The sequence below is a fragment of the Mustela lutreola genome, chromosome 13 (genome assembly GCF_030435805.1).
Source record: "Mustela lutreola isolate mMusLut2 chromosome 13, mMusLut2.pri, whole genome shotgun sequence".
NCBI classification, from domain to species: Eukaryota; Metazoa; Chordata; class Mammalia; order Carnivora; family Mustelidae; genus Mustela; species Mustela lutreola.
In genome coordinates, this window is record NC_081302.1 from 80,950,792 (window position 1) to 80,963,771 (window position 12,980).

A 12,980-nucleotide genomic window follows, 5' to 3' on the forward strand; every position below is an offset into this window, starting at 1 on the left:
ATGGAAAACATTCCAAAACAACTCAAAACTTTAAGATATTTTCATCATATATAGGAAAAAATGTGGCTTGAGGCACTGTGATGTGACTGGAAGTCCAAGTCATTAGACCTCGTTTTGCTAATGTGCAGGACCTGGGCATGTTCATTTCTCTTCTTTGGGCTTCAGTGATTTCTGTAGTTCTTTCCTGCTCAAAAATTATTTGATCTTTTGCTCTTAGAAATGAATTTTTAACATAAACTGTTTTAGAGTTACACAGTTTTATAGATATAGTCCTACAGAGTTTGCTCAGCGTGAATGTATCAGAATACTTAAAGAGAAGAGATCCTTGGGTCTACACAAAGAAATGAAACTTGTGATTTGAGCATCTTTTCCTTAAGGAAGAAAAAAAAGTGTTTGTTGCCCTGCCAAGTAATATAATAAAAAAAAAGGGCCACGAGGATTATATAAAAGGTTAGGAAGGAAAAGATGAGTGTTTTATTTTTTGGAGGGTTTTTTCCAACATAAAATAATGCAATGATCTAAATAAACATTAGAAAATAACGGAAAGGGCGCCTGGGTGGCTCAGTGGGTTAAAGCCTCTGCCTGCAGCTCAGGTCATGATCCCAGGTCCTAGGATCGAGCCCGCATCGGGCTCTGCTCAGCCGGAAGCCTGCTTCCCCCCCACCCACCCCCCGACTGCCTCTCTGCCTACTTGTAATCTCTGTCTGTCAGATAAATTAATAAATTCTTAAAAAAAAAAAGAACGAAAACATCATCAAACTGCAGCAATTTTCCTTCCCATTAGGCGTTTTTCTAACCTTAGAGAGAGGTTTTACACTTATATATGGAAGGGACAATTTAGAAGATTTTTAAAAAATCATATTTAATAGAAAATTTGGGGACTATTTGTTACTTTTTTCAAACATGAGTGGCATGCAGGGAGAAGATGGGAGGAGTTTCACTGTTCCCAGCCCTCCCTATCTTACCTTTCTTGATGCGTCCATCACGTGCCAGACAGCCATGAGCTGGCACACTGGTTACAAGGATGGGCAGTTCACCACTCTTGCTTCCTCTGCCCCCTGCCACTGTCATTCCCAGGGACTCAGGTGGTTCCTTCTTTACAGTAATGTGTTTTTCTTGGCATGTAACACACTGTGTAAGATCCTAACACAGGAGAAGAAAATTCATTGCAAAATAAATAATACATAGCTGAAGTAAAGTAAGAAAACTGAAGGAAAAAATACCATGGCAATGATAAAGTCACTGTTAAAATCAGTTACTGTAGAAATAATACACAGTTCCTCATGGTACAAACATGACACCGAACACTGGGGATCACAATGTCAGACTTTGGACGGCTGTATTTTCATATGACTATGTATGGAACAGAAAAAACTCAGGACTGTTGACATATGGAAGTCAAAATAGGGCCAATTCTACAAAGGTCAATAATGCACTTGAGTTTTAAGATTCTGAAGACAAGCTAATTAATTTTATTTCTCTCTCTCTCCTCTATTCTTTGAGAGAAATGGTGACAGAACAGTACAAAAGTAAAGTGCGGATTTTGTTAACTGCCAGAAAAAAGCTATAGATCTATCTTCTGTTTCTTACTCATGAGAATGCTCGGTCATGAAATGGGTGCAAACTCATCTTCACAATCTTCACGGAAAGCTATAAGGATATGAAATAACTGAATTTTTGAAAAAGTTAAGGAAGAGAACAATTTTCCAACAAACTGTGTTCTCAGGAAAAAGCAATTTTTACCGATATTGATTGTTTCTATTTATGGGGACATCCTAGAAGAAAAGGAAAATTTAAAACACCACCCTTTTTTAAAATTAGAATGCTATAAAAAACAAGGTGTACCTATGCAATATTAATATTAAAATAGCAATAGTAACTAACATTGAAGATTTACTATGTGTAAAGCAAATGGCTTCACATGTATTATTTCATTACATGGTTTCATTACATTTCATTACAATGGTCCGGAGTGTAAATCCTATGGTTGGCCCCATTTTATAAACAAGGGAATAGCCTTATTAGAAAGGTCATGTAGGGGCGCCTGGGTGGCTCAGTGGGTTAAGCCGCTGCCTTCGGCTCAGGTCATGATCTCAGAGTCCTGGGATTGAGCCCTGCATCGGGCTCTCTGCTCAGCGGGGGCCTGCTTCCTCCTCTCTCTCTGCCTGCCTCTCTTCTTACTTGTGATCTCTGTTTGTCAAATAAATAAATAAAATCTTAAAAAAAAAAAAAAAGGAAAGTTCATGTAATTTGCTCCAAATTATATAGCTACGCATGATCACACTGGGATCTGAGGTGATTCAAGTTTAAAAAAAATACACATACACACACATAGTGTATATACATAAACATGTATTCATATGTAGTTGTGTATGTTCATACAGCATGATGCTATATGCATCCACACTACAAGGGTGCTATCCCATTAGGTGTAATAATGGAAGCTCCTATCTCAAAAGGTTCCATAACACATATACTGTAACAGCATAGTGTAGATAACAAGATAACTATTACCACGACTAACAATATCAACAGCAGAACTAGATGAATTCTTTTGCTAGAACTGTAACATTTCCTTTAGTGACACTGCTTCAGAGCGGACAGGTACGACGTGTCAGTCAAGCCCTGCACCGGCAGGGGTGTCTGCTCTTCTCTGCTCCTGAAACCAACACTCTGAAATTTTCTTGAGGGCACTACTTAAATAGCCTAGAGTTCCTAGAATTTTGACCTCATAGAAAACCTGTAAACGTCCACAGGTGGTATCATAGCATATGACATCTATGTTCGCATCCTTCCAAACTGGGTAAGACCCACGTTATTATGAAGACAATCCAGGTAAACTCAGCTGGGAGCAAATTGACTTCAACGCTTGTGTCTGTCAGGTATCGAGTCAATTAGGGGTGGTTGTTTTATTCCTCCATATGGCTGAGATGTATGCATTTTAGCCAAACTTCAGGGATTACTCTTGGTATACTTCATGGAAACTTCTAAGGGCTTAACACTGGATGAATGTTTCCAAGCAGGGGCCACGCAGGGGCTTAGTAATAGAGTAATGTGTGCTTTAATTTTTAACAATGATTATCCTCTGAACAGGTTGTTTTGATGAATTTGTATTTGTTCTCCCTAGGAGACCTTTATTTTTTTAAAGTAGGATTTGACATCACAAATGCTATATGTTAATGGTAAATTGCTAAATTAATGCTTAAAATTACATTTCATGTGGCTGTTCTAACAATCAGGTTTACAGAGCACCTAGAGTAAGAATTCAGCATTGCTATTTAAAACACCACCACTTAAAATTAAGGAAGAGGAACTAGTAAAAAGAAAAATATTTGTGCCCAAAACAAACAAAAGGACATAAATCGTCCTCTATATGAACGCTGAAATGGTTAAGTAGTTCTTAAGACAGTCTTAAATTTGTAGCATTGTCTTTGAGCACCCATATTTCCACTTTCTGTAGAATTCATGGATTCAGTTACCAACTTTTGCCTTAATTATGATTCTTTAGGAATATGTATATATATGTAACTTGTAAAGCAAGGACCAGCGATATGAACAACTCCTATTCAAATTCCTTTTCGAAACAATAACTGCTTTTCGTAGTCATCATTGTGAAAGCAAAATTATAGGTTCCCTTCACACATTTCATTTTCTGTTCAAAAATAAGATGAAGTTTGTGCTTATAATTTTTTAAAAGTTTTAACTTAACAAAGACCACTGACAAGTCTATACTTCAGCTCAGAAAACAAGATAAACCTGATGGGCCAAAAATACTTGTGCCTTTAAATGATGCTTTCTTGGGGCGCCTGGGTAGCTCAGTGTGTTGAGCCACTGCCTTCGGCTCGGGTCATGATCTTGGGCTCCTGGGATCGAGTCCCGCATGGGGCTCTCTGCTCAGCGGGGAGCCTGCTTCTCTCTCTCTCTCTCTCTCTGCCTGCCTCTCTGCCTACTTGTGATCTCTGTGTGTCAAATAAATAAATAAAATCTTAAAAATAAATAAATACATAAATAAATAATGCTTTCTTGGGCTCCTGTGACATTACAGAGTTATTCTCTCAAATTGTACTTACATTAAGAAGCCACTTTAGGGACGCCTGGGTGGCTCAGTTGGTTGGACGACTGCCTTCGGCTCAGGTCATGATCCTGGAGTCCCGGGATCGAGTCCCGCATCGGACTCCCAGCTCCATGGGGAGTCTGCTTCTATCTCTGACCTTCTCCTCGTTCATGCTCTCTCTCACTGTCTCTCTCTCGAGTAAATAAATAAAATCTTAAAAAAAAAAAAAGCCACTTTAAGCAAAACATGTGTTTCTCAAGTCATTCTCCTTAAGTAAAATTAAATTGCTTTGCTAAATTAAAACTTATTTACTGGTCTACTTAAAAACTATAGGAAGTAAAAACAAACAAACAAACAAAAAATCTATAGGAAGTTTCCGATGTGTGATTTTCACACAGTTGGTAAATAGCATCATTGTAAAAATTCTGGCCTACTAGAAGTTGAGTTCAAATGAAAGATCAAATGAAGTAAATAACACTGAGAACACAGTAAAGTGCCACTGTTTTTTGATTTCTACTGATTTCTGCATCCAAAGTGAGACAGCAGCAGAATTTTTGGCACAGATAAATGACCTAGGAATATATTATCAAAGCACTGATATATGAAAGATGCAGCAAAAAGCTCAACATACGGGAATTTAAAATGATCTAGGGTAGTATTCCTATGAACTGTAACATAAAAAGAAATGCTTTCTGTGTTTTGCATGTACGTATCAGAAAGTATGATTTATGCTTCATATTCACATAGAGAATTCTGTTGTTGTAGGCAACCTGCCCAACCGCTAAGTATGGACTTGTTGGTCATTGTCTTTTTTTCAGTTACATAACCTCCTGTTACAACTGCTTGAGCAAACCAAGATAAATCCCACTTTCAAGCAGGACCAAACAAAGAAGTCTTTCTAGAAGATCAAACACTTCTCATCAATCTGGCAGAGGGACCTTCTTACTAAGAAACCACCCCTACTGGCTGAGGAACAGACTGTACAGGGACTCTCAAGGTAGCCAAACACACATTCCACACCCCCAAACACCTTGTGTTCACCTTTTCCAACAGAGTAACAGCCCTCATTTAAATCTTACCAGTTTGTCACAAGGATTCCCTGAGGGCAGATGAATGAAAACATGCAAACTCGAGGCCTCATCTTGTGTGAGCTGGGTCTGTTGTGGTACAGCGGCTGTGCATGCTGCTGGCTGCTACCCTGAGCTCCTGTGTCCTGGACAGGGTTACCAGGCTGGGATTTCCCCGGCCTAGCAATTGTTAAATCCACCCTGTCGCCACTAGCCTGGAGAAAACACACATATATAATCACCAGTCATTAATGATGCTTCTCACTTAAAAAAATTATAGGGAGGGTCATTTTCAATGCACTTATCATCGCTGTATCAGAGCCTCACCTGAGTGGGGACTGAAGGACCCTGCTGGGGGTGGGGCAGACGAGGGAGTTCATTTCAGGAGCTAATACTTTAAAACTTCTGCAGGTAAAAGAGCCACACACAGACCTCTTGGGTAAACCTTCCCTAATCCTGGAAATACCAAGGATATAACCAAAGCAAAGCCTGGGTTCTGATCTCCCCATGATTTCTTGAAGGGTAACTGTCTTTTTATACTTCCCTCCCCTGCAAAACTGGCCTTGGCACTGAGAGAAAGAGAGCAAAGAAGATATAAGGACGAACGGATTCTAAACTGGATTACAATCCTTTGTGATTTCTGAAATAAATTCCAAGATGGCTACTTTGAGAGTGATAATCAATGAAACTACATGTAGCTCTGTTTCCACACACTACAGCTTCAAATCGAAAATAGGGATCAGCTTAAACAGTCCTGAAAAGAATGATAACAAAGGTCCTGTAAAACAGGATTAGTATTTATATACATCACAAATTGTGTGCGTATATATGCCATATGTGCACTCACACATAAATGTAATTTTAGAGGTGATGACAACCACGTTAAATTTAGAGGTCCATTATCTGTATTTATAGATCTAGATCTGAAACACAGATTCACATTTATTATACTTTTTAAAGCTATTTTATCTTTGCTTTTAACGTACAGGCCTGGTCTACTTGATGCTGATTCTTGGTCAAGACTACAACGTTCCAAGTTTACTATCATTGCTATGGGAAAATTTGACAGCCTGCGTTCAAGAAGCTGTGGTGGAAAGTAGAACACTCCTCCACCATGACTGCAGTCAGTAATGTTAAGAAAGCACTCCAGTTTCAGTTCTCAAGTTGGAAAAGGAGTGAAAACCATAATTTTTAAAAAATGATTTTATTTATGTATTTGAGAGCGAAAGCGAGAGAGCAGGGTGGAGGGGCAAAGGGAGAGGGAGAAGCCGACTCCTCGCAGAGCAGAGAGCCCAATGTAGGATCTGAGCCGGAGGCAGATGCTGAACCGCGGAGCCACCCAGGTGCATGAGTGATAACCAATTTTAAGGCCCTATTAGAGTCACTTACTTATTCAAGTATTTCATTAAACTAGTTTCAGACAATTCTTCAAATAACTGAAAGAATAACACTTCTCATGTGGCCAGAGTCTGGGGATTTGATCTAACAGGTAAATGCCAAAGTAGGACGCTTACAATCCAGATATTTGAGATTCTGACACTTCCGAGTATTAGATCACATGGTGTGAAGGGTGAGAAACCCCTGTGATCTCATTTCAATATTAAGAATTGTTTGCTTTACTGCCTAACCCTCACCACTACCAAATACTCTATAACCAGTAATTTAGCTTTATGGGAAGACCCCTGCTCATGCAAACCTATTAACAAACAAATCCCTGATCTTTTTTGATTTCTTAAAAGACAAAATTCTGGGTGTGTGATGGAAGTGGACATATAAGCTTTAAACGATGGGCCAACATTTGGGTTTAGGCCAACTGCCTATCTAACTCTTCAGGGTTTCAAGACAACAAAAGAATTCTGTTAAAGTCAAGATTTTTAAAAATGCAGGATGCCTAAATGACAATACCTGTATTTCATAAAATAGTGGCATGCCCTTTTGCTTGGAGTATATACTGGTATGATCTTTCTAGAGGGAAGTTAAGCAAAATGTCTTAAACTTGAAAACAAAACATTAAAGTCTGTTGACAGGGGAGTGTTTACGTAAGTTTTAGCACAACACGTCTACAATACAGCTATATCATGGTGCATCTATTTTCAGGGTAAGAAGTCCACAGCATACAGCTGACGTAAAGAAAGGGTGGCAAACTCAGAATTTGTAAGCTGACTGCATGTCTAAGTAACTACGTAAATAGGTACCTATTTATTTGTAGGCATATACAGAAAAATGACGATGTTATTCAAAACTTTAATGTCACTATCTTATGGACTTTAGGCTGACTGTGATTTGGACTTCCTTCTTCATTTTCTGTATTTTGTCTTCCTTAGTCTCCTTTTCAGACATGGAATACATGTTATTCTCAGAATCCAAAACATTAAGATGTTTTTCACAAAGAAACAACTTGAGCAATATATTATATTTGGTATCATATATAAGTATCTGTATTCAATTTTTTTAAAACTCAAGTCTGGGACAAGAGACCAACGCCTGAATCTCCCTCCTAATGCAAGATGGCTACCGGGTGTGTGTGTTCCCATAGTTATAATGAACCAAACATTTGTGAAAAGGAGTAATGAAATGGGATTTAAATTTGGGTTTTCTTACACAGTACTTAAATCTTCATTGTTAATTCTGTTTACTATACACATTTCCCAGTGACTATCAACCTACTTTAATTCCTGATGCTCGATTATGTTACTGCTTGGTTTCCTCTATGTCAGAGTGTTTTCTTCTGCTTACTTAAAACAAAACAAAACAAAACAAAATAAAACACCATACACATCTTTGTTTCACCCCTATCATTGTAGGAGATACCCATATCATTAAATGCTCTGGTAGGTTATAGAACCGGAAGGTCTGGCCTGGATTATTTTCTACTTTTTCTATCTTATTTTTTTAAAAAATTTTTAAAGCTGTTTTCTTTTTTTTTAAGATTTTATTTATTATGTATGTATTTATTTATTTGACAGAGAGCAAGAGAAGGAACACAAGCAGAGGGAGTGGGAGAGGGAGAAGCAGATTCCTGGCTGAGCAGAGAGCCCCGATGTGAAACTGGATACCAGCAGCCTGGGATCATGCCTGACCGAAGGCAGATGCTTAATGGCTGAGCCACCCAGGTGCCCCTCTACTTTACCTATTTTAATGCTCATATTGAAAAATATTTTTCTCTAATAATAACCATCTTTACTTCACAGGGATACTATAAGAACACAAGTTATAATGTGTTTGAAATGCTCTGAATGCTTTATAAAAAGGGCACTACAGAGATAATGAGTTCTTCTCAATAAAAATTGATTTTCCCCACTTGTATGGAGGTGAAGCGGAGAGTGAACGTTACAAGAGCAGGGAAGTCACAACTTTGGAACCACAGCTCCTTCAAGCTTTGCTTGTCTCACCTGTTTTCGGCAGGGAGCCTGCTTCTCCCTCGGCCTCTGCCTGCCACTCTGTCTGTCTGTGCTTGCTCTCTCTCCCTGTGTAAGCTGCAAAAAAGGGCAATCTGGTTCTTTCTGTCTTGGCCACAAAGGTGTCAAAATGTCAAAACCAGCTACAAGAGTTCCTCCACGGAGAATCAGTTTAGGAGCTGGGGTAGAAGGAATACAGGGTAAGGTGTCCAGAGAGCTGTGCCAACCTCATGCAACCAGAATACTACTAATATCGTAAAAGGACAGCAAACACAGGAATGCTGTAAATATGGTAGGATCAGAAAATGGATTTTACATAAGGTGGATTAGTTATGTTTCCTGTATTCTCCTATTGCCTCTTCGGATTTAGTCAAGAACAAAACACTGGAAGTTCAGTCTGTGTCAGCCAGGCCAAGTGCAATGAAGGAGGGGTTTTGGGCCCAAGTGTCGAAGTGGAAATCACAATCTACAAGAGGAAGAATACGGATGGGCGTGGAAACTAAAGCCAGGAACCCCAGTGGAAAGGTCAATCCTTGCTGCTCTTGGAGCCTAGTTTGTCTGTCTTCCCCTCTGGACATTTCTCTTGAAGAATTAAAAATCCTAGAGGTTCTAAGTTTTGTTTTAATGAAGAAGACAGCTATTCCCAACAGGATATCATAACCAAATCCACTCTTTTATTGACTCAGCAAGTTTGTCCTGGGTATCGACTCCAGGCACAGCTCTGTGAGAAGCCTGTCCCATAGTACGTAATAATGGCGGCTGCCATCCCCAAAGGAAGACACTGCATTTGAATAACTCTGTGACCAATTATGTATTCAGTGGTGAAGAGAAGGAATGTCTTCAGCACTTAGTGTGAGAAGAGGTCTGAATGGGTGAAAATGGCAGGGCAGGGCTTTCTGGATGAAGGTGGGGAAGCTGTAGCACAATGGGGACAGGCTGGAACGTGGAAGGAAGCAAGGAGACTGCTATGTCTGGCTTTTCTGCTACATTATACATTCTATGAGGGCAGGGCTTGCTTTTTGCTCTTAATTATACCCTCAGCTCTGACCACCATGCCTATGATGTTTCAGTAATACACCGATGGCTACAGCTGAAAGAAAAAGCAAGGGTGAAGGCTGAGGGGACAGGTTGTGTAAGACTTCAAAGAGGACCTGGACTATTAGATTAATCAGTATGGACTTGATTCTCTGGTCCAATCTATCCAGGGAAAGCAGAGTCACAGGTGAATTAACCGGACAATGTCATACCGGATTTCAGAGCAGAGTAGGGAGGCAGGGGTTTTGATTCTCCTGGGTTAGACATGAAGCAGTGAGGGCACAGACCAGAGAGATGGCAGGGAAAAGAGAAGGGGTGAATACCAACAGACTGTGCGGAAGGACCCAGCAGTGAAATCGAGGAGGCAAGAGTCCTTGAGCTTGGGTTCCTAGAAGACATCTTTTATCATTCATGCCTATTTCTTCTCTCCTAAATATCCATTCTTTTAGCTTCAAGTACCACATACACTTGCATGGGTCATATATCCAGGTCAATTTTCACATACACTCTAGAATTCACATGAACAGTGGAATTCTGGCCATCTCACGCTCATCAGTATGCCCTCTAACATAATATTATCTTGCCCGAAGCAAGTTCATTTGTTGGAGTAGCTCATTCTTTTTAAAGAGAAGAGGGAGAGGGTAGCACCAAGGATTAGTGCAGAGTCAGGCTGTTTGTGGATGAGAGTGCATTTGACAGCCAACAAGAGGTGGTCATGATTCCCGAATTCTATCTTAAATTGAATGCTGTAAGTTTTAAGTAACTTATGCTGTGTGACCCGTCTTTTCTAGATTATAGAAATCCGTGTAGAGAAGGATGAATCAGACAACAAAGGAAACTGATGGATGGTACCCTGGGACTAGGGATAGAGCCAATGGAACAAGAGAATTTAGCAGTGAAGGTGGCCCCGAAATAGACAACCATGGAGACCAAGCCAGGAGGAATCCAGCTGGCCTGGAGAGCCACACAAAGAGGCACATGCGGGATCCAATTTAAGATGGCGGTAAAAATACATTCCATGAGTTTGGGGGAAATCGGAGAAATTACTGATAAATTATGATCTGTTTAGCACTAAAAAAAAAAAACAGTAAAACTTACCTTTTTATAAGTCAGATTCCACAGTACCCTAATTTCCCAAGTTTTAAATTGATGAATAAGAGCAAAAAAAGAGGCAAGCTAACAAAATAATTTAAAAAATTGATACCTGAAGAATTGGGTCTCCAGCAAGAAGTCTTCCATCTTTGGCGATCACCCCATCCCGACAGACTTCCTGGATAACAATGTATCTGTTGTTCAGTGGCGCTAAGCCTCCCCCAACAATCCTAATTCCTAGCTGAATATAAGGATCAGACCGGTGAATTTCAATTGTAGTAATTTTGCCTTCTGGAAAACTAACCGGCTGTTGCATAGCTGCCAAGGTAAAAATGAGAGGGAGAAAAATAGAAAGAAAAACGTTTTATATTTTGATTATCTTCACATAATTAAGTTATCATCTATCATTAGTGATGACCTTATGTTAATAGATGATTCATAACAAAGCAATACCACGGGATAAGAAAAACAGAATGACCAAAACACCAATAGATAAGATTAGCAAAACACTTCCTCTTCGAAAGGTGAATAATCAACAAATAACTACTATGCATCAGATCACTAGGGACCACATAGTGATCTGATAAAGAAACATAAAACAATATCATCTTGTCCTAATTGATCAGAGAAACTCTGACCCATGAAACAGCTGTAAACAGTGCAAGGCAGTACATATGAAATAAAAAAGACAAACTCTGTGACATATAATCACCGTAGTGGTTGACAAAATAACTACATTAAGCAAGAAGAGGAGGGTCTTGATCTGAGCAGTAGGAGATAGAAGAATTGTTATAGCCATGGCTGGGAAAACTGGGATTTGTAGAAAAATTGGAATTTTCATAAGAGATAAACCTATTTAAAAGTAAGACAAAGGGCCAACTACTAAGATATGCCCAAGATCTATGACTAGAGGTTTTCTGCGTGTTTCCTGGTGGGTCATGTAGACAGATCAGTGGCTGCTACCAGAGGACAGCAAGAGTCAGACACATGGCCTTGGGAGTCAGATACATACCTAGCCATTTCGTGGCTCTCAGACTTTGACCAATGACTCCCTGACTAAGTTTCCTCATCATTAAAAAAAAAGCCAGTATTGGTACAAGCATTTATTTTTTTTTGTTTTCTTTTTTCTTTTTTTTTTTTTTTTTTTAAAGATTTTATTTATTTACTTGAGAGAGAGACAGTGAGAGAGAGCATGAATGAGGAGAAGGTCAGAGAGAGAAGCAGACTCCCCATGGAGCTGGGAGTCCGATGCGGGACTCGATCCCGGGACTCCAGGATCATGACCTGAGCCGAAGGCAGTCGCCCAACCAACTGAGCCACCCAGGCGTCCCTGGTACAAGCATTTAATAAGTTAATATATGTAAAGTGCCTGGCACAGTGCTGACACAGAATAAGCACATAGGCTGAGGTATTATTTTTGTTCTTGATGCTGTGGATTTCTTAGTCGAAAAGCAATAGGCTTCAAAACAAACAAACAAAAGAAGCCTGCTGATGACCAGTGAATTTGTGGACTACAACAGAAGAGGGGGAGGGGGAAGAATAAGCCTCAAGGTAAGACTCGCTTTCTGTTTCTAAACGGCAAACTGTTAGACTTGTACACTTAAAGGGTGAATATGTGATACGTGAAGCATATCTCAGTAAAATTGTTTGTTGAAGAGGAAAAACAACAACAACAACAACAACAACAACACCCCATGTAGGGAAAGTAATAGGGAGTACTGAGAAGAAAGGAAATATCTGATTTGAAAACAGATGAAAAGCAAAAGCAAGGTGAAGAGCACATACTGTCAGTGGCCGTGTTCTCCTCCAAGGCGGGGTTGTCCAGGCCAGGCTCCTCAGGCCATGGGGGCAGAGACGCTGATATCAAACTGCACTCAGCAGGTGATATGCCTGTCCCTGAACAGTCCGTTTCGAGGGATAAAGTACCTGGAAGATCTATTACAGTGGTTCCATTTTCATTCTCAATCTCTGTCTGAGCTTTATCAGTTTTCCTCCTTTCTAGGGCAAGTCTCCGATGAAAAGCTCCAGGACATCTAGAGAGAGAGCATTAGGGGGTTCTCAGATGATTTGAAAGGAAAAATGATTGACAGCTTGTGCCCCAACAGCAGAATAGCCACTGCTTCATTGCCAAACTCACCTAGAGGTAATCCACAAGTGGTATGTAATTCTGATTTTAACCTCTGCTCAAACTAAGTTCCTACCACACTGTGTAGCAAACTTAAAACAGGCGTTGGCATAAATAGTGGCTTCGTGCATGTCTCAAAAAATACTTCAATAAAAACCTGTATTCAGATACATACTAGTCCCAGAAATACACCAGCACAGTTGACGGTA

The 12,980-nt window shown here is 39.8% G+C and overlaps 2 protein-coding genes across 2 annotated transcripts in view; both read right to left on the reverse strand.

Annotated features, from left to right (window-relative positions):
• LOC131813650 (ligand of Numb protein X 2-like) overlaps positions 1–12,980 on the reverse strand; it is a 156,498-nt gene that overhangs the window by 127,264 nt on the left and 16,254 nt on the right. Inside the window, exons 6-7 of the mRNA XM_059144010.1 lie at positions 12,432–12,679; positions 10,759–10,964 (exon numbers count right to left, since the gene is read on the reverse strand). Of these exons, the coding sequence (XP_058999993.1) occupies positions 10,759–10,964; positions 12,432–12,679 (454 nt within the window). The remainder of the gene's footprint in view (positions 1–10,758; positions 10,965–12,431; positions 12,680–12,980) is intronic.
• Positions 1–12,980, reverse strand: part of LOC131813467 (ral guanine nucleotide dissociation stimulator-like) — a 161,632-nt gene that overhangs the window by 88,051 nt on the left and 60,601 nt on the right. The gene's annotated exons all lie outside the window — the stretch shown is intronic.